The sequence below is a fragment of the Trachurus trachurus genome (assembly GCF_905171665.1).
Source record: "Trachurus trachurus genome assembly, chromosome: 9".
NCBI lineage: Eukaryota > Metazoa > Chordata > Actinopteri > Carangiformes > Carangidae > Trachurus > Trachurus trachurus.
The window spans coordinates 17022409-17044158 of NC_139895.1; the positions used below are offsets into that span (position 1 = coordinate 17022409).

The 21750-nt window shown below is 43.6% G+C and overlaps 1 protein-coding gene across 1 annotated transcript in view; it reads right to left on the reverse strand.

The window, feature by feature from the left end:
* sema6a (sema domain, transmembrane domain (TM), and cytoplasmic domain, (semaphorin) 6A) overlaps positions 1–21750 on the reverse strand; it is a 103855-nt gene that overhangs the window by 45605 nt on the left and 36500 nt on the right. Inside the window, exons 2-4 of the mRNA XM_083979603.1 lie at positions 14099–14264; positions 13123–13240; positions 799–859 (exon numbers count right to left, since the gene is read on the reverse strand). Of these exons, the coding sequence (XP_083835729.1) occupies positions 799–859; positions 13123–13240; positions 14099–14198 (279 nt within the window). The 5' untranslated portion in view covers positions 14199–14264. The remainder of the gene's footprint in view (positions 1–798; positions 860–13122; positions 13241–14098; positions 14265–21750) is intronic.

The window sequence follows — 21750 nt, forward strand, 5'->3', positions numbered from 1 at the left end:
CGCGTACCCACCGCTGTAGTACAACATGTTTGGAGCTTGGCCACTGATTAAAGACCTTCAGTCATCAATCAATCTGCGCGTCTCCCACCAGCCTTTCATCTGCAGCCTGCTCTCATTAAGACCCACTTGTCGGGCGATGACATTGAAGTGGATGAGGTGGAGGCACGGCGGGTTGTTGTATACACGAGAACGGCCTTGTTTGAATTCTGTTTGCATGCATTACGTTAAGGGGCAAGTGATGCCAGGGAGGAGTGGTTGGGATGGTGGTTGGAACGAAATGGAGAGTGGGTTATTACAGCTGAGGGTCTATGTAAATATGAGGCGCTGTTTGAATAATCTGAAAATATACAATGAGCTTTTCTTCCCTTCTGGATCCTATTTGTCTCTTTCTCTTTCTGCAGTTCATCTCATCTTACAATTCTCTCTTTTTTTTCTCCCTCTCTTTTTCCTCCTTATCTCCATCTCCTCCTACATCCCTCACTCACTTCCTCTACTGTCCTCTCAGTGACACCCATCAGATCTTCCACTGTCCCACTGATGAGCGTGGATGACGCAGGCGTTTTGCTAGCTATTGATTGGATAATCTTCTTAACAGGGTCATCGTGGTGAACACGCCAAGCTCACACCGCTGAGCTTGTGAGTAAGACTGCTGGCAGGCACACATATATGCAGGCACGCATACACCCACGTGTACACGTAAACACACAGTGGCACTCGGAGCCAGGTTATTAGGGTTACGTTGTCAATCGCAGCACGCTGAGAACCACACGTCCTCAAGGAGACAGACGTCTCACTCACCTTACTGAAAAAGATCTCGTCACCGTTGGCAGTGTCTGTGTCCACCGTGTATATGTGATCCCTGCGAGCAATACAGGGAGGGTGAGAGAGAGAGAGAGAGAGAGAGAGAGAGAGAGAGGGATAAAGGGGGGTAGAGAGAGATTGAGGGAAAGAGGAGAGAGAGAGATGAGAAGATAAGAGGTCAGACAGCAGCAGACAGTCAAAAATTCAACAAACAATAAACCCATTTCTTTTCCTCACTCTGCTTTACCCCTGAAGGCAACAAACAACGTCAGAAAATGGGGCTTTGTATAAACTTTGTTCAAACTTCAAGAAATGACAATAAACAAAAGGAGGCCAGAGCTATTTGCTCTGTCAGACAGAAACAGTCAACAAAGGTTTAGAGCGCGGTGGCGCAGGCCTGGGGACAAAAGCCTCTTTGTCCCAGAGAAAGGTCTTGAGGGGAGGGGGGTAAGGGAGGAGGGGAAGGTTGAGACGGGAGGTGCCAAGTCACTCAGAGCTGTTCAGGTCAATTAAGCCTAGTGTTTGAGCTACAGGAAATCTATACTAACACTCATTATAGCTCAGACAAGAAGACTTATGTGTGCTGGCCTGGAAATATATAGGCTTCTCTTTTATTACAAAATCTAGCCATATAGATCCAAGCAGGGCATATGGAAGACATAAAAACCCACAAGGGTTAACTACATCCCAGACAGGCTGGTTGACCAGGCATGTAGCTACACCTACTTACCGTGGAGAATTAGGGTGCAGACAGGCAGAGGGAGGGTGCAGTGATGAGGGGGGGGGGGGGGCAGAAGGGGTTGAGGTGGGGTGAGCGGAAGAGACAGAGAGAAAGAGGGATTTACCTCGTTCGAGGAGGGAACCAAAGGTGACCGTGCCAAACGATGTAACTGCTTTAATTTGTTGGAGATTAGCCGTTGAACGTGTTTTTAATCAAAGTGTGTAACAGTGGCATCGTCAGACTCATGGCTTAATTACGTTCCAGCTCCCTAACCTGCGCTCAGCCAGCCAGCCTGCCTTGCTCTCTCATTAACTAAATCTAATAAAGTCTTTGGAGGAACAGGCATCTTGAAATGAATCCACTTATATCGCTTTCCTGGGGGCCACCGCCATCTCCTCCAGGATAAAACCCAGTCTACTGTACATTATCAGCCACCATGCTTAAATTGAATAATTAATCTTTGAGAGCAGCTGAAATTAAGAAAACAGTGCTGCTCACAGCCCCGGTGAGCTCAAGAACAAAATCTGCCAGTGACATTTTTTTGATTTGTTTTTTCTGTCACTTCTCCCTTTTTTCCGTATCGACACAGAGAGTCAAAAACTTAATTTCATTTACGAAATTAAATGTCAAAATTGTAACACATCACGTAACTCTACAGTGCACCATGTTTTAATTACCTCGATGAAAATTTCCGGCTGTCTCACCTTCATCAGGGCAGAGGGTGTTTGCAGTTTATTGCTACACATACTTACACACCATTTAAGACATATTTTCAAATGATTTACACAATATCACTTTCCCTTTGAGATGATAGAGATAAAGGTCACCATAAATACTGAATTCATAATATAAGAGTAATCCTCATGCTGTAAAATAGTGTGAATACAAGGAAACGAGCAGCCACAATTCGAAAAACATCCAAGGTTGCAAAAGCATATGATTTAAATATCAGTACAACATAAATATAATCCATTATGACAGAGACACTTAAATGTGATTAAACTCAATGAGCCGGTGCATATTCTCATTTGTCCAGGTCATAGTATTTCAAAGGAGGTTAAATCGAAAGCAACTGGACTTAGTTATTTGTCTAGGAAGACGTTTCACCTCTCATCCAAGAGGCTTCATCAGTTCATGTACGCAGCTGACCAGGCTGGGACTGGTCCAACTATCTGGTGTGGAGACTCACTATTTAACCTCTTGTGTGGGCGTTTCACAAGGGTGATGATGTCACTGGTTCCCTTTTGTGCTCCAAGTGCCAACGACAGTAGTTGGAGTGACAGTCGTTGGTGGGAAGTTGGTTTCGACTTCGTTAGTGCCCTATTGTGTTCTAACGACAGTCGTTGGAGTCACTTGCCACTTGTGAACAGTAGTTGTTCTTTGAGGCTAGATTGTTGAGTCTCCTGGGAAGGGATGAAAGGGCAGCATTGTAAATTGGGGATAGGTGGTGTCTCAGACCTCCTCCCCTGTTGAGGGTTGGTTTTTCTACTTTTACAAAAATGGCTTCTTTAACTCCTCTTTCAAACCATCTGTCCTCTCTGTCTAGGATTTGGACATTGCTGTCCTCAAAGGAGTGGGCTTTCTCCTTGAGATGTAAATGAACAGCAGAGTCCAGTCCTGAGGAGTTTGCTCTCCTGTGTTGGGCCATGCGTTTATGCAGTGGTTGTTTTGTTTCTCCAATGTAGAGGTCTTTGCATTCCTCGTTGCATTGGACTGCATACACCAGATTGCTTTTGTGGGTGTGTGGTGTTCTGTCCTTGGGATGTACCAGTCTCTGTCTGAGTGTGTTGCTACACACAACACACTCAGCAACACACTGAGACAAAACAACCACTGCATAAACGCATGGCCCAACACAGGAGAGCAAACTCCTCAGGACTGGACTCTGCTGTTCATTTACATCTCAAGGAGAAAGCCCACTCCTTTGAGGACAGCAATGTCCAAATCCTAGACAGAGAGGACAGATGGTTTGAAAGAGGAGTTAAAGAAGCCATTTTTGTAAAAGTAGAAAAACCAACCCTCAACAGGGGAGGAGGTCTGAGACACCACCTATCCCCAATTTACAATGCTGCCCTTTCATCCCTTCCCAGGAGACTCAACAATCTAGCCTCAAAGAACAACTACTGTTCACAAGTGGCAAGTGACTCCAACGACTGTCGTTAGAACACAATAGGGCACTAACGAAGTCGAAACCAACTTCCCACCAACGACTGTCACTCCAACTACTGTCGTTGGCACTTGGAGCACAAAAGGGAACCAGTGACATCATCACCCTTGTGAAACGCCCACACAAGAGGTTAAATAGTGAGTCTCCACACCAGATAGTTGGACCAGTCCCAGCCTGGTCAGCTGCGTACATGAACTGATGAAGCCTCTTGGATGAGAGGTGAAACGTCTTCCTAGACAAATAACTAAGTCCAGTTGCTTTCGATTTAACCTCCTTTGAAAAAAAAAAAAAAAAAAAAAAAAAAAAAAAAGATTAAACTCAATGTTACTCTATTCTCACCCACTTCAAATAACTCTGCCTTAAAACCACTTGTGTAAAAATTCATCAAACGTTATTATCCACCGGTTGGTGTATGAAATTCTGAATTATGTCAGCATCATTTTCAAACTATATTCAAATCTCTTTATCTTTATGGAAATCATTTAATTTAATTGCAAAGTCAATCTGCAGTTGACCTTAACATGTTCAGTTCATTCCTCAGTGATGTTGTTGAAAAGAAAAAAAAGAAAAGAAAAAGGAAAATCCTTTTATATGAAACTGACTGAAATTAAAATTTTAATCAAAAATTCAGCCATGGACAGAGAAAAAGAAGTAACGAAGTCAACCTCAGGTCACTGAGATGCCTCCCTTGTCCTTTGTTTTTTCAAGTTCACTTGCATTAGCGAATGCCAGATGCTGACTGTCACTGTGCAGTCTGCCATGACGAAAAAAATCAAGTCTTTCAGGCCAAACCCGCAAACTTCACTGTAAAACGTTTTTCATCAAGGCTCCCTAATCTCAGTACCACTGCACCGCTCCAGCTAACTGATCTGGATTCAATTGCCAGGGTTCCTGAACGGCCCCTCTGTCTACCAGTGCTTCTTTCACCTTGCTCCCAGTGTAACAGGATATGTATAGGTCAAGGAGCTACAGTAAACTTGATTATTAAAAATGGCAATTGTAATTTGTCACACATAAAAAAAAACCCATCCCATCCCATTAAAGATATAACAAAGGAAAAGAAAAATGACAGGCGATAATAGTGATGGATGATCTCACTATCGTGTTCAGCTCTGTTACCTAAAGTTCAGCAACTTGTTCACTGAACTTCATTTATATCTTTATATTAAACTTCTAACTTTATATTAAAAAGACAAAACTGAATCAAAAGCTATTAAATCAGAGGATTACTTGGTGGATTTAGTGTGATCCCATGGGTTCTTTTTTTTTACTGCCTGCAATTTTAAAACAGCTCATGAGTAATGTGTAATTGACTTCTCCATAATTTTCGACAGTAACCTTCCTAGCTATATCCTCCCTGCCTTGTGCCTCTCCTGTCCTGGTGCTAACAGCGTCCTCAAGGGCCGAGGCTTTCCAGCCGCGGGGTTTTCGGTTCCAGCAGAGATTAGAGGGAGCCAAGCGATGAGGCGTCCCTCAAACATCCTGACTGGAGATGGAGGAGGACAATGGGGCGGCTGTGTCTGTGTCAACACCAGCTCTACAAACACACACATGTGCAACACACCACAGCCACCTCACCCCCTCCTTCACCCCGACATACTCACACACACACACACACATACACACACACACACACACACAAGACCCCTTTCCACTCTTCACCACTGCACCTGAACTCATATTACAAAATATTCACTTCCCCCCGGTGCGTGAGTCACGTCTATGGAAGTTCATGGTGAAAGGGAGAGAATGAAAAGCAGCGGCAGGGTCTTCAAGGACAACACTGGTGGCATTGTGTGTTGTAGGCCATTAACTACAAATCGAACGCAGTTAACATTATTGCGCACCATTTTCCAAAGCAAACCTGAAGTTTTTAAATTGATGTCGCCGCTTCGAGGCAGCCAGTGGTTTCCTTTTATTTAATAACCTTTGAAAATCAACTTGCAGAGAGTTTAAACCTACTTGAAATACATGATCCATCACAGCCCAGATTTTATTGCTTTTATTTCCTGGCAATGTAACCTTATTGTCACAAGGTACAATTTGACTTTCAACATCCTTTCCCAACATACTGGATTGACTGGATAATGAAACTAGGACTGCAACTAACAATTGTTTTAATGATAGATGAATCTGCTTCTTCTTCTATCTTCCTGTTGAAAAAGACAGATGCCCTGGTGTAGTCTACTGAACCACGAGCCTAGAGAAAGAATCTCACTGTACTAGCTGTATATGTGACAAATAAAATACCTTTACCTTTAAAACTGAGGTCTGATTTCAGAGTTCTGGCCCAATGAGCAAATTTCAGACTAAACAACTGACCTGGGTAAAAGCTGCTGTGTTGCAGCAGTAGACAGGCAGCAAAGAGTAATTTCACAACCAAATTTTAATATGCAAAAGCCTATTCCCATTTGTACTGAACAGTTCACTGTGAATACAAAAAACTGTGTTCTATTGTTTATTGTTCCCTAGTATAGAATACATTTACACTACAGATGTACATATTAACATTTAACTTGTAAAATTACTTATACAAATGAAAAATGATGCAGCAGTGTTCCTCCACTGGACTTGCATACTATATGGACTAATCCAGGCATTTAGATTAGGCGAGTTCCTTCAAATATAGTTTTGCAATGATATATAAAAGTATTATGTATTCATAGTTATTTTGGACGGGGTTGGGTGGAGCTACTACGACTTGAGCTCCGTTTATTCTATTTATCTATGAATTTGTTTTTGCCTATTTGTTTAAAGTACACCATAGCTGTTAGCAGGCCCTGTTTGTAATACATCCATGGATGAACAATCAGCGGCTTGATACTGAAGAAATCAATCATCGGGCAAGTTTTTAGGGAGCTATAACAAATGTCTTTCTTAATTTCAGGGATGAATTTATGGGTGGTAATTTGCAATAAACATGGAGAAGCAATGGAGGCCACAGTGAAACTAAAAATACATGCATCATTTCTGTGTGTTTAGAATTGGTTGAGTTATGACGCCAAGGAGCATTGTTTCTGATTTTAGCATTTGGGGCGCAAAGGGCTCCAAACTCAAACGTACAGTCCAGTCAGAATTGGTCCAGTGTCACTTGGCCTTTATTTTGATTCAAGTGTCTTAATTTACTGAAGTCTATCTGAGATGTTCTGATCTATGTCGGTCTCTGTCAAACATGCTCTAAAGATGACACAGTGCTAAGCAAAACATAAGGGTCCATAGGGGTCGCAGTGTTTACGATGAAATTCGAAACACCGCCAAGATTCTGAGGGAAACGAAATAACAGAAGCCTTTGATAACTGATGGATGCAGTCAATGTGAATCACTTGGCGTGGGCTTCGCATTTCCCGAAATTCGGCTGCAAAAATGTGTGAGTAGGACGGAAGGTATGCAAATATCCTCTTAGACACAAATATGGAGGCACTGTTAAAGGATGGGTACAGACAGACAGAAAGAAAGAGCTGAAAGATCAAGGCTAGACAGTCGACCAACTGAGCGCAGGCGAGAGTGTGAGATTGAGTGCAGCAGAGTGACATAGAGGGTCTCCATCGGACATGTAGCCATGCGTGGCCATGAGAACACAGGGGCTTTGTGCGGAAGAATGTCGTTTTCATAACAGCGCATTTCTTTTGGGGTGACCACAAGCCAGCTTGGTCCATCTGCTGGGTCTTTGTCAAATTATCTCGCACTCCAGTAGCAGAAAAGAGGGGAATGTGATTAGCATGCACCCAGCACCTTGTGCCACCACCCCTCTTTCCGCAAACTAAATGCCGACACGTCCGCCCTCCTCTCCACCTCCCACCTCTTTTCTCTCTCATCGCCCCCTTCACCCATATTCCTCTCTCTTCATAACTGGATCATGGGTGGTAGAGGAGGGCCCATTGTACATTGTTTTGGCTTTCACTGGTTCAAATCCTCTTCACAAAGTGGGAGGGAGGGAACTGGGTAAGCCAGCAGGCACCTTTGGGCCGTGAAGGGAGTTGTCGAAACTCTGAATGGGCTGAGGGCATCAAGAGGGCCTCAGTGATGTGGTGGCATGAAATACAACAAGCCAGAGTTCACTCACCCCGAAGCCGAGGCAGGATGTTCTTTTCGAAGGTTGAGGTTCTCATTACGATTCTCTACATTCTCTCCCTATTTCCCTTTTGTGTGATTGTATACGAGTGTATGTGTGTTTTTTGTGCGCTGCTGGGTCAGTAGGGTGAGGGGTATGGTTTGAGTACACACACAATTAGGCAGGCATGCATAATAATAACTGCATAAAAGTTATTTTGTTATATTTACTGAATCAAATTCATCCAATCGTCCGTTTTTTATTGCCAGTGAGCTCAGTAAGTAGGAGAATTAGCAATTTGTGCCTCGTATTAATAATTCTTGCTTTCAAGTTGTTGTTTGAATTGCTTAATCTGTGTTCATGAATAAATTATTCGTGCACAACGACCAATAAAATATGACTATAATACGACTAACATTTCAACATTGCCACATAGATTGCCACATATAATGGTTTATGTGTATCTGATGGTCAAAGCTGTCTAGTGCTGAAACACCATAATACGCAGCATATGAGGAAATTAAAGAAGAATCCTCTCTGACCAATTAGAATAGCCACAACAACCAATAAGTTCAAGCTAATATGACACTAATGTAAGAGCATTAGTTAACTCGGCCAGGCTTTGTGATGTTGGATGAAAAGTTGGATTGAACTGCTAAAAATCTTCAGAGTAAGAAAGTATCTGACGTACTTGTGCGATTACATGTTAACTAGAAACTTGTTCCAACTTTTAATTCAGGTGATTATGATTACTGGAGCTGCAAGCTTTGTTTCAGAGTGTGGACGTGGCTGGATGTCGCTGGTGCTGCGAGGAGAGGGAGAGGAGGCAACCGTGTAATCCCCATCATTAGTGGGTTTTAACAGGATTTGGTGCAGCTACAATAATGGAGACTCTAGTGGCCTCCACTGCGAGACCCAAAGAGACCCGACAGGGAAGAACAGCAGCCACAGAGGCACAACAGTTCCAGAGGACTCAACCGAGAGAAGGTAATCGGGATTTTGACTCTAACTCTCTCTCTTTCCCTCTCTGTGTGTGTGTTTCTTTGTGGGAGCCAACGGTAACTACAAATTTTGGTCCCTCCACTCTCACACCGATGTCTCTCTATCTCCCTCCCTCTCTCCCTCCCTCCCTCCCTCCCACACACACACATACACATTCTCTCTCTGGTTCCCATGCTTCCCAGCCTCATAGAGGGGTGTAAACAGAGTGCGGTTGGTGTTACCATGGCAAACGCCGACAGAGGACCGGGAATGGCGACTATGCCCTGCATGTGGAGAGACCTGGGGCATGCTTGCAAGGCAGGGTATACAGTAACACATTCTCTCTCTCTCACTCAAACACACACACACACACATATGCATGCACAATTATGTATGGACTGTCAGTCTCATTCTCTGCATGTGTCTTCTCCTCATGTTTTTAAACCTCACCCTAACCTCAAAGGGAAATCCCAGCCTGGGTGCATTTGCATATTTTTAGCCATCATTCCAGATCAGGCACAAAAAAAAAAAAAAAACAGTAAGAAGATCATACAAATCCTGACCTTAAGCTAAACTTATTAGGAAAAGAAAAAAAGGACTGTTCCCAAACTGTCTGTTTCACACATCCACATTCAGACTTCCTGGTTCAACTTGGCACTCGCACTGAGCAACGACAGACTACCACTCACATTTTGGGCGGGTTATCTCATTTACAGTCTGTCTCATTGTCCTGTCAAATTTTCCCCAGATCTCAGCAATTACATCAGTACAGTTATGGAAATGACGCCAAACTCTGCTGCAGTTACAGCTGTACACACACATAAATATATTTTTTCATGCACACACCCTGGCACAGTGGCACACACACACACACTCTGAAACCCATGCCACACATCAGATATTTTCTTCGCAGAGATCAAAATGATAAATTTCCCATTGCACTGTGATGAATTCCCTCTGAATGCTCTACATAGTGTACCCTGACCATGAAATATGGGCCGCTGGGACAGGAATCCTCCTCTGTCCATCTCTCACTGCATCAAGAACACTTTATTGCTTTTACGGAACGTGACTCTGGTGCTAAACGCCCTAAAAAACACACACGACAACAGACATACATAAACCACTGAGCTTGTACATGAAGAAGTTTTTATGCTCAGCACTTAAAAATACAGGGGCTCGTGTCTCAGTTGTCATGGTGAATGTATAGCTAATCTCTACGATAAAATGTGCAGAACTTTCTGCAGCTGGATAGATACAAGGTTGAATCTCATGTTCATCTCTCTGCTTCAACACACAATCGCCTCTCTGTGCTATGATTCACGAATAAAAACAACTTTCTCTGCATCTGTATTGGTCTAAACAGGCGCTTGTGTGCCGGACATCTGCTTTGTATCTCTCTTGTTAACAGCAGATATTCAAGGAAGAGTGAGAGAAATCAACACTATACTCTGTCTTGTTGAAACTGAACAAACAAGAGGCTTTTTGACAGCAGTCTGATATCTTATCAGGCTGCACTGTCAACTCAGATAAAGCATCTGATGGAAAGTGAGTGATGGAATATGATTCAGAATACTATGAAACTGAAACACTCATGTGGCGAATTCATAATCAACATAAAACATCTGAATCTGAGAGGCTTAATTATATTTTACATGTAAAAGCATCACAGCTTCGTCAACAGAGTCCGTTTTGTTAATGGATGGAGCAAAACTGCAGAAGGAGCATCTGATTCCAGCAAATCAATACATTTCATTCATTCAAGGCTCAAAACTGGGGATGAATTATCAATCACTGCATCTGTTGCTCTGAGTTCCTACGTTGCCAAAAGATTTGACTTCTCCCTCTATGGATTAGGCCACTTTTGTCTATTTACAATTTCATCAGTTGCTATGTTTGCATGCATCTCACAGTTTAAAAAATCTTGTGATGTCATTGCCAGTGCCAAAGCAGGAGCCAAAGGAGATTTAATACACTGAGCAGCCATTCAAAAAACAGCCTGAAACAGTGTTGGGCTTTGGACTACATTCATAGTGGCCATCTGCAAGCTGCTGCACACCAAGAACTGAGGCTCATTGGTGTAGAGGCATGATGGCAAAGCTGTGTGATGCTGGCCCCAGAATAAACAAGTCATTTGACTGGACAACCGTCATAAAAGCAACTATTGATGTTGCCTCGTTTTTTTTTCTTCTCTCCCCTTTTTCTTTTTTTTCTCTGCACCATTGTTCGTTGTTTTGCAGCTTATGTCTTGCTGGGCTGGCCTGCTTTCACATTGATTTCTGAAGTGGTGATTGTCTTCACTATTTGCCTTAAACTGTATGTCATTCAACTTTTACATGTCTTTATCGATATCCTGTTAGTGGTAATGTATCATTGTGCATGGGGCCGTCATTTTGCATCCATGTTATTGACTCCAACAGTCTTCTCTGTGTCAGGAGGATCAATGGCGGTCATCCGGCTTGGTCTAATCTGAGGCAGCCATTCCAGTCATTCAGGGGTCACATACCCCGGCCATGTGTCAGGATTCCTGTCTGCTTTAAGCAAGAATGCAAGTTTGTGGGCCGACGCACCAGGTGACCTCGCACACGCAAACACATGCTGTAACCAACGCCTGCGCCCACAGGCCCACCAACACATGTTCACCATCCCCAACATATATATCTATACACACACATACATCACACTCAAGAAATCACTTTTAAATCCCTTTTGACAACTGGCCTGCATGCTAATCTGGGCAACACACACCGTCTCTGCAGCTCACATGCGCACACACTTACGTACACACCCCTCCAATAAAGCCTTTGTGTCTCCTGTCCCTCCCCTATCCCTCAGGCCGCTGCCACCCCATGTGGAGCAGGTGGGCGACAGGCAGACCAAAGCCTCTGGTGATCCACACACACATGCACACACACATATGCTCTCTCTTTCGCTCTGTTTCCTTTCTAACTCTCCCCACACCTCGCCTTAATGACCCAGTTATGTTAAAAAGCTCTGCCACTTAAAACAGCAGCCTCCCTCGGCCACTTAATTTGACATGCTTGGGAGGAAAGCAAAGAAAGACCCCTATTGTGGTTTTTTAACAGTATCCAATCAAGCCTGCCACTCAATTAGCCATGGATGGAAAAGAACCAACAGCTAAGGATCTGTTCTATTACGTCCTTTTCACTGCTGATTTCGTTTTATACTGCACGTTCAAGCCCTCGTATGCAGGTAAGCCTGTCTGTTGATGCTCTGGTCACAGATCTGACTGATGTTACAGTGATGCAAATGCCACATGGGGCAGTGTGAACATATCCTGAAATACACATGAGCAAGAACAACTAATCAGTAGTGGTTTCCGCGTGGCTCCTGATGGTGTAATTGAGCCATCCTATCTCCGAAAGTTGAGTCACTCAAAACCAAACACACAGGTGAGAAACACATTGGCGGAAAGACAGAAAGCAATAAAGGAAGGTGACAGACAAGGGGGAAAAATGCCAGACAAAGAAACAACGAGCTAGAAGAAAATCGATTTGTAAGGGGTATTGAGCTGCCAACAAATAAAAAATCTAAACTTCTGTGATGTTTTCCAATTGTTGCTTTATTAATACACAAGGTTTGTATGTGGAGCATGTGCATTACAGCTGTTTGGAGTCTGCCTTTAGACCCGAAATGTGGTTTATTTCATGTAGATTTTACCAGAGAATTGGGAGCACTGATATGACTGAGATTAATGTTTAATTAATCTGTATTTTTAATCTTTCTGGGGGGGGTGTTTGTGTGCATCCATACAGTACTGTATGTGTGCTTGAATGTTGTACAACAAAAAAACAACAACAACAACAACAGGGTAAGTCTTCAGGGACATGGTTCGAGGTTGAAGGGGTTTGGCAGATGGCAAAGCCAAAAATAGAAAACAACAAAGAGGTAATGAAAGAATAAGTCCAGACTGCTTTAAAGTCTCGGGATTTTCCTCTGAATTAGTCCCTGCGGATTCCCCAAACTTTAGAAGAAAACATCACAGCAGGGCTCCAGAGTTCAGTTCGATAGCTCTGACTGCCTCGGATCCCGCAGCCCCTCAGCCATTATCAAGTTAAAACAGGATCACATGTTGACATTCCCCAACCGGCAACAACTGATGAGACTCGTGCATGAGCTGAAAGTCAACTTCAGTCAGCTAATGTAATATGAGAAATATGATGATAAAAGAATTAACAATCCTAGTGGAACGACACATGCTCAGTTTGACTAATCTCACTCTGCTGTGGCCTGCACTCTGATTCCACAAAGCCATAAAACTTAGAGCAATTTGAAGTGTCTTCTTAAATTTATGTCCCTCTCTCTGAAATAGCAACTGTATTTGAGGATTTCCTGCATGTGGAGAAAACATGTTAAACAATAACAGCCTTTATCACTCACCTAGCAGCGATGTATAACGTCCTGTTCATGATCATGATGAGCTGGATGTCCAGTCTGTGCCGCTGCGTGTTGTTCCTGCCAGGTTTGTGGCCTACAAACGCTGGATACTGCTTTGTGTCTGCAAGGACAGGACAGAAAATGAAAACCTGCATGTGTCAAACTTACATATACTGTATTAATAGCCTTGAGATTTTTTGAAATGTATGAATTTGACAGCATATATCAAATTTCTATTTGGTTTTAGGTCAAATATCAGCCCATGTGTCTTTACTGGATGAGAAGAAGAAGCCAACGCCACAGCTGTTGGCTGGGCTCCTCCCGCGACCATAAATTGCAGGCTAAAAACGTGCTGTGCTGTACCATGCAATCGTTGTATTGTTGGTGGCTTTGGATGAAAGTGCTTGGTTTGAATAAACACTCTGATGGAGGAGTCTATGTGAAGCCTGGCTGGCTTATGTTTCAGCTCTCCTGGCCAGGACATACAGCGTCACGCCCAGAGAGAGCAGAACGGGACAGGACAGAGGGAGAAACAATGACCGTATCTTTATAGCCTGCCACAGTGCTAACACTATCACACACAGCATTAGGAGTCCAACAGAAAAATAGCGGATTATCCTTTGATGTGGGGTGGGCTCCGTTTCAAATGCTGCTGCTTTAAGTCCTTCGTTTTAGTGTGTATAGAGGGCCTATCCTTGGGCGCCAAATTACGCTCCGTGCTTTCAGAATGCACTCAGTGTAGGAGGAGGTGGGGGTTGCAGAGGAAGCGAGGGGTTGAGAGGGATGTGGAGGAGCAAAAGGATAGAACAAGTGAGGGAGATACAGAGTGGGGGACTTGAGAAGTGGAAGATAAAGAGGAGAGGGCAGCCAGAGAGCGAGGAAGGACTTGTGATGAGAAGAGGGAGAGTGCCCCCCCCCCCCCCCCCCCCCCAAAAAAAAAAAAAGAAGAAACAAAAGAAAGCAAGAGGGATATACTTACAGTTGCCGTGTGAGATGCTAATAGGCTCACTGTCTTCGGGGAAGCCCGCCCCGGCTATTTGCAGTAGCGTGAAGTAGAGTAACAAGGCCTCTGACCTCATGGTCGCACCAACACTGCTGCTGCTGCTGCTGCTGCTGCTGGTCCTCTGCTACAGTTTTCCTTCAGCCTGCACAAAGAAAGACAGAAGAGGTAGACAAGGAGGGGTGGGAGGCGATAGAGAGGGATGAAGGGAAGAAAATGGGAAAGGCAGGAGAGAAAAAAAAGTTTGTCAAACAAATCTGTTTTCACCTGACTGCCTCCTCAATTATTTTCCCTCCTCGCTTTCTGCATTCTTTGTGTGAAACAAAGAAACGCAAAGTTGGGGAGGGAAGGGGGGAGATGCAAAAGAGGGGAGTTTGCCAAACTAATTCAAGTCCACCTGAATTAGCTGTTTGTGCATTTTGCACGGCCCGTTGCAATCTGTCAGAGATATATTTATATATGCATTTTCGATGACTCAAGTGAGCCGAGTTGCAAGCGAAACAGAATTAATTGGATTATGGTGGTAATATGCGTCATAGATCGATGTCAGGCAGAGAAGATCTCTGAGTTTCCCTCTCTCTCTCTCAATTTCTCTGGCACTCTCTCTCTCTCTGCCTGTGTGTGTGACAGGGTCTTAGTGAAGTGGGAGGGCTCTTGTTATGATTAGCCTGCTGTAAAGTAAAAACGGTACCTGGAGATGGAGCGGGATGGCATGGCAAGTGCCTAATTTCCCACTTGTCAGTCGAATGTAAGGGGAGCAATCCCACATCGTAAATCCCTCAGGCCGCGGACTACAGCGGGTCGTATCTGTGCATCAACGCGGCGACTTAACCACAACAGACAGAGAACCACCTTTTTTCCCCTCTTCATCTCTTTTCTCGTCGCTCCACCTTAAATACCAACTGTTGACTCCCTCAGCTGGTGTACTGACCGTCAATGTGAACGCCGAAACCTTTGTGCTTTCCATCTTGATTATTTACTCATAAATCCAGCAAAAAAAGTCCTCAAAAAGGTAATTTCCTTATATAATGTACGTATATGTGCCCACTGAGGTGGATTTTACAGCAGATGCCCTAAATTCTGTTGATCTAACGTTTTCATTGCACAAACGACGGCAACTGAGCTTTTCCTACTGCAGTTTGTGGCAACAAATTACACCCATAAATCATCCGAGACAATTATTGCGTCTGTAATCTAATCAAGAATAAAGCATTTAATTTGCATAAAGCACCTTCCTGTTTTTTTGTTTTGGTTCTGATTTGTCTGTGGCTGAAGCTGCAGGGGTGAGATGTTGCCGGGTAGATAAAGTAGGGGGATCCTTCAGGGATGAAGAATTGAATAAAACTGGCGATTTCATTTGCTCCTGTCTGATAAAAGTTGTTTATCCCACGCTGTATTTTCATTCGCTATTGTATGTCCAAGGGGGAACGAACATGGGGGGGAGGAAAGGAGGGAGGATGAGAGAGAGAAGGGGAATTACTTTCTCTTCTCTTTGTCATGTCTCCCTCTCTCTCTCCCTCTCTCCCTCTCTCCATGCTCCCGTGAATCTCATTCAGGAGAGGAATGAAAACACTATTCACTTGGAGAATCACTTTAACACTGAGGAGAATACCAATACTAAAGCCTGGATACGACCTTGATCTCCCAGGCCGCTCTGCTCCTCTCCCTCCTTCCTCCCTCTTTGGCCTACTCCTCTTATCCTTACACTGCTTACTTTTTTTCCCCTTCATACAGCACTCCACATTTTTTTGAAAAGAAAAATACTGAAATGATTTTCCCTAACCCTCACCTTTCTCCTATACTGAAGGTTGACTGAGCTGCACTCAAACTGTGCCCAAATTGTAAATATAAACTGGCTTTGTCCATCTCCCCATACAGTACAGTATTCCTCTGTGGAGGGCTGAAATGTGTGTTTCTACTGAACCTTGACCCCGGAAGTCCTCTAGTAATTGACTGATTGATGAGCAGGAAGTGGCATGAGGCAGGGAGGTTAGCCCTGAGGGAGCTAACACGGTGAATGACAGATGGAGGTTGTACTGAGCAAGAAAGCAAGATGCGATCTGGCTCATGTACTAAGAATCTAATAAATGGGAGTAATTCCATAATGATATTTTTAGACAGGGCCTGATTATGTCAGACTCGAATGAAAAACTGCTTCTTCCTTATGAATGTTGATGCAGTAGTGTTATTGTTTGGTGAAGTTAATCTTAGGGGATTAATCATACTCCAGATATTTCACTTGTTTGTGCTGAGAAACAGTAGCTGCTGAGGGTGAGGTAAGGCACATCCTCCATCTACATCAATGGGGTGTAACAAGATGCTAAAAACTGTTAGTCAAACCATCTCACACTGCCTCCTGCGATACACAAAATAAATTGAGCACAAAATGACTTAAGTGAAACCCCTAAGCCTTCCAGTGGCCCTTTCATTACGAACTGCCACACATGAGTAACAGGAGGGAACGAGACACAGTGTGTCTTTACTGAATTACACTTGTTTTGTGGAGGAGCAAATTGCTTCCGTGTGTGCCTGTGTGTACGTGAGTGTGCGCGTGCGTTTGTGTGAGCTGAGAACATCAGAATCCAGGAATCGAGCCTTAAACATGTGCTCAAACTCCAGCAATAAATTACCTACAACCGAAAACCACACTTACGCAGGTGGAAGTGTGTGGATTTCCTCTCCTACAAAAAAGCTCTTCTTGAAAAACAACCAAAGAGAAGACATAAAGTGTAACCGCAGAGCCCGGTGCCTCCTCCTCAGGCTTTTAATAGATAATAACATTTTGAGAACCTTAGCTGCTATTCCCTTAAATCCCCCGCACGCTTTCAGTGATAAAGTAGCTGGTAGCTAGTGAGTGTGCATAAGGTTGGTGTTGGTGTGTGTGTGTGGCAGAGAGGGTAGTAAGGGGAGAGTTAATCAAGCTGGATGCTGGCAGGAGGCCACCAGCAGGTAATAAAAACACAAGGACCCCCCAGAATCCCTCTGCATATACCCCACCATCTTATGAATAACTATACTGACATAATTGTGCATCTACACACAAATACACTCACGCGGCCGTCCTGTATACTCGGCTATAAGCTGAAAACTACATAAACTTAATTTGTACAATGCAAAAACAATCAGCAACACACATCCGCTCTCTCTACCAAGACCGAGGAGCCCCGAGGGGTCAGCCAACCCCAACTGCATTAGCTTTAACAATAAACATATTATTAGGCCTAATGATGTTATTTCTTAGCTATGGGTCCTTGCAGCTAAAACATACATGCATTAACACTCATTTATTAGCGTGACAAGGTCAGCCACAGCGGGATTCAGGTGAGGGAAAGTGCAGAAATGTTACCTGACATTTAGCTACACGTAGTTTAGTTAATGGGCACAAACAAACAGAGAACACAGGTCAAGACACACACGATGAAGCTGGGCTGGACAGATTTTTTCCGAATACACACACACACACACACACACGCACATGCACAAACGCACAACTAGTTAATCTTGAGAAGGTCCCAGCTATTCATCCCCCGCAGGCCCCCACTGTGCCAGCCATCAAACTGTGCAATGAAGTGCGAGACTGCCCTTTAATTACATCAGAGCAGACCTGTGTGGATGATGGAAAAATGGCATCGGTCGTGTCAGAAAAATGCCCAAAACAACATATGTTTACACCCCGACCTGAACGTGACGCAAATTTTAACCAGCGAAGTGATGATGTTTCCCCCACCCTAACTTTTCTCTCTCCCTTTTTCTGAACCCAAAGATAACCAAGCCTTAGACATAGCAGTGTGAGATCACATCGTGTTCCCGTGTGTCATTCTGTAGGGCAGTTTAAAACAACTTAAAGGTCTCTGCAGCTTGTTTCATGGCCTTCACTCTGTACTGTGTTTTGAATGGCTGCTTCGTACAGTATATAAGTGGCTTTAGATAGCACGAGAGTTTGAAGAGTTGCCCTTAAGGACATAAATAAGATTGTATTGTGTGGTTTCCAGAGATTGCTGTTCCGCATGATCAAATTTTGTGATAATGACTATGATGTTTTAAAGCATGTCATTGTCAAACACTTGTCTGTTAAGAAGTGGGTTTTTTTTATCCTAGACTAGTCAGGAGGAGGTGGAGGTGGAGGAGGAAACGCTCTATGTGAAGGTTATAAACTGGCAGCCTCTTGTAAATGCCGTCTGACAGCTTTGGTTCGAGTGCAGCCTGCTCGTGTTTATATTTGGCAGTCTGGGTAATGTCCACAGATTGGTGCTGAAGGTTTTGCAGATGACAGGGATGCCAAAGAGAAGGGGTAGCTTACTGGCAATGTGCTCTTACATGTCTGCACGTCAACGTCACCACCAGCCACATTTGGATGAGGTGCTGCTAATTGTGTAACGGAGGATGCAAGCTGGATATACCACACATAATACATGTTTGGCTTTTTGCATCTGTGTTGTAATTCATGTATTGGTTTATCAAAAGTATGAGGAAATCTGATCCTGTTATTCTTGATAATCTGGTATTCAGAGGGACTATTTTGTAAAAAGAAATAGCTCCACGGAAACCTGTTCCCAAGCTCTGTGGACTATCCAATCATTTCTTCTATAAAACAATTAAACACTGAATTAATCAAGTCATGAGACACCTGCACTGCCTTTGGCTGAGCGAGGAAAAGTTTCCAACCTGGACAAATAAAATCAAAACTACGTCTTAACACGCCTGCACGCTTCCAGAGACACATCACCCCTTTTAACATGAATAAAAGTGGTTGAAAGAGCGTCTGAGAGAAGAGCAGTTTGTTTGTGTGTTCCTTTTCCAGGTGCTTTTCATGACTGTTGGAGCTGAATAAAAGCCGGAGTGATTTAACAGCCGCATGAACGACAGCGAGGTAATTCCAACAACTTCAGAAGTTGCGGCTGTGTGACGGTCTCGAGGCGTTACTGAGCAGAAACAGATCTTACGCACGGGTGTGAACACCGTTCCCCCGACACCAGACCACACTAAAACTATACACTTTTACAACTCAGCCACATAAATACCGGATTGTTAACAGAGCTTCAGACCACACCTGCTCATAGCCATGCTGGAGGAAATGGTGTTTGGGGTGAGGTGTGAAAGTAAAAGAGAGAAGGACCAAGCAGAGAAGGTTCAACAGACAGCCAGGTGAGAGTAACGCACTGATCCACCATAAGGGGATTAAAAAAAAGAAGAAAAAAAAAGAAAAATGGATCACATCCAACCACGCAGCGCCCCCAAATGGGGAGGATACCTTGGCAGGTGTTTACACTTGTCAGGCCTGGGCTGATAAATCAGAGAGAAAAGACAGGAGGAGCTGTCTGCCTGAACCCAGGAGGCCACGATAAGAGGAGGGAATCGTGAGGGAGCGAGAGGGAGGAACCTGCCTGTCTTTTAGAGTGCAGGAGCCAAACTACCATCCAATAAAAGCACACAAATACACACACACACACACACTACCACAAACAGTCCTCAAGCCATCAAAAGAAATACAGACGTTTTCCTTCTCCTCCCCTATTTTTCATCCCCATAGATGTCGCTTTCAAATGAATATCTGTATGGCGGTAATCCATCATGGTTTGATTATTAAAAGACAATGAAGTGGACATGAATGAGGCACCCTGTCGCTGTAGGCCCCCTTCTGGAAACAGAAGCCCAAATGCAAGAACGTCTCCCTTTAAAGAGGTGACGGATTGATTCTGGAAGCGGGCCAAAGACGACTCAAAAACGACAAGAGGGGGCGAAGAGAAACAGAAGAACAGCGAGGGGAACAGAAGCAAAGCGCCAACTTGGAACGACAGCAACCTAACAAAGACATTCAGTGAGTGGAGATAAGCTGCTATCTTTATAATTCTGCCTCTCTGATCTAGAAGCTATTAGGCCTGGACATGCCTCTGTGCTTCTTGATCATCAAAAACAATTATCTGTCGCAAAGCAATGGATACCCTTTTTCAGAATGTACGGAGGACACACTTTGTTGCAAATTACCATAGATTTAGAAATGAGTAGAATAAAAAAAAAGTAAAATGTATAACAAGGAGATGAAAAGAAAGGAAAGGAAACTGAGAGATAGCAAAGCAGGCAGAGGGAAGTAAAGGGGAGGTTAATGGGTGTTCACTGTCAGAGAATGATCCAAAGTAAACTGACATCACACCAACGCTGCCACCAGCAGAAATCGACGGAGGGGAAAGATGAGAGAGGATAACTACCTACAGCTCACTACAGTGTTTTTTAAAAGTAGGTCAAGAACTTGTTAGGCTGCTGGGGCTGAGATAAGGTCTCAAAATTAATTTGGAAAAACCTCTAATAGCTAAAGGTTTATAACGAGACAAAAAAAATGTTACATAGAGTTTGACTTGTCTGTAAATAGTAGAGGAAGTATGTCAGAATCTGAATAAAAAACAGACAGGGACCAAAAAAAAATCTCAATGTTATGTGTATCTCACCCTCATCCTTGCTCTTTCTTTTGATGACAAGACAGCTACTGGATGGATTCCAATGAAATTTAGTACGGGTATCTGGGGCGCCGAGAGGATGAATCCTAAAGACTTTGATGATCCTTTGACTTTTCCTTCAGTGTGACCGTGAAGTTGGCATTTGTGGTTTTTAAGTAAAAGGTCTCAGCAACTGGTGAATGTATCACCATAAAATATGGAACAGACATTTATGCTTCCCTGAGGATGAACTGTAACTTTGGCAAACGTTCCTCTTGTACCATCATCAGGTAGAAATTTCACTTTGGTTTATAATTAAATCTAATGGCATTAACACCTGTTACACATCAACATGTTAGCATTGTCATTGCAAGCATGATGTTAGCATGTAGCTCAAAGCCTGTCTCCACCATGGCTGTGAACTCTCAGTCCTGTTTACTCTATGCCAATCAGGCCCACATACTGTAGCCTCGGTCTCTACCTCCCTGGGACTTCATGAAAACATTTATTATGGTATTACCAGCATTCCTCCATTTCTCTGCTCTCTTCATACCCTTAACTCACTTTTCTTCTCTCTTCATCTCCTTGTGAAAGGAAGCAAAAGAAAAAAGAAAAAGTGCTGTGCAGACTGCTCCTTTGCTTTGTCTGGAAAAAGCATTTATGAGTCAAAACAAGCCCCCACTTGGTGACATACATTCAAACACACACATACACACACACACACACAGAGACACAACTGCTGCTTAAGAGATTGACCCCCAAAAAAGAACAAGGTTACAGATTTAAATATCAGAACCTTTTGCAGGCCAGTCAATCATCGCTCGCAATGATACAAACAGAGCGACTTAATCAATCTGGAAAGAGCTGATACAGAGCTGTGTGGAGGAAGCAGCGGAAATTTGCTGCTGATAAGGACATGCTTGGTACAGTAGCACGTGGCATTCAGTCTCTTTTTTGATCTAATTATTGCTTTGGTCTGATGGCACTCCGCCTTGCTTTTCTGATTGTTTAACATCATCCTGTTTACCCGTTCTACTCTTTATGTGGCTTTTAACATAAGGCTGAACTTTTGTTCATCCATAAAATAGTTTATCAGTCTGACCCAAGATCACACGTTTGTTTGACCCCGGTCAAAACAGCAAAGGCGGCAGCGAGATACAAGCTAGGACTCGGTTTCTCCTGAGGTGCAGCAGGGAGGAA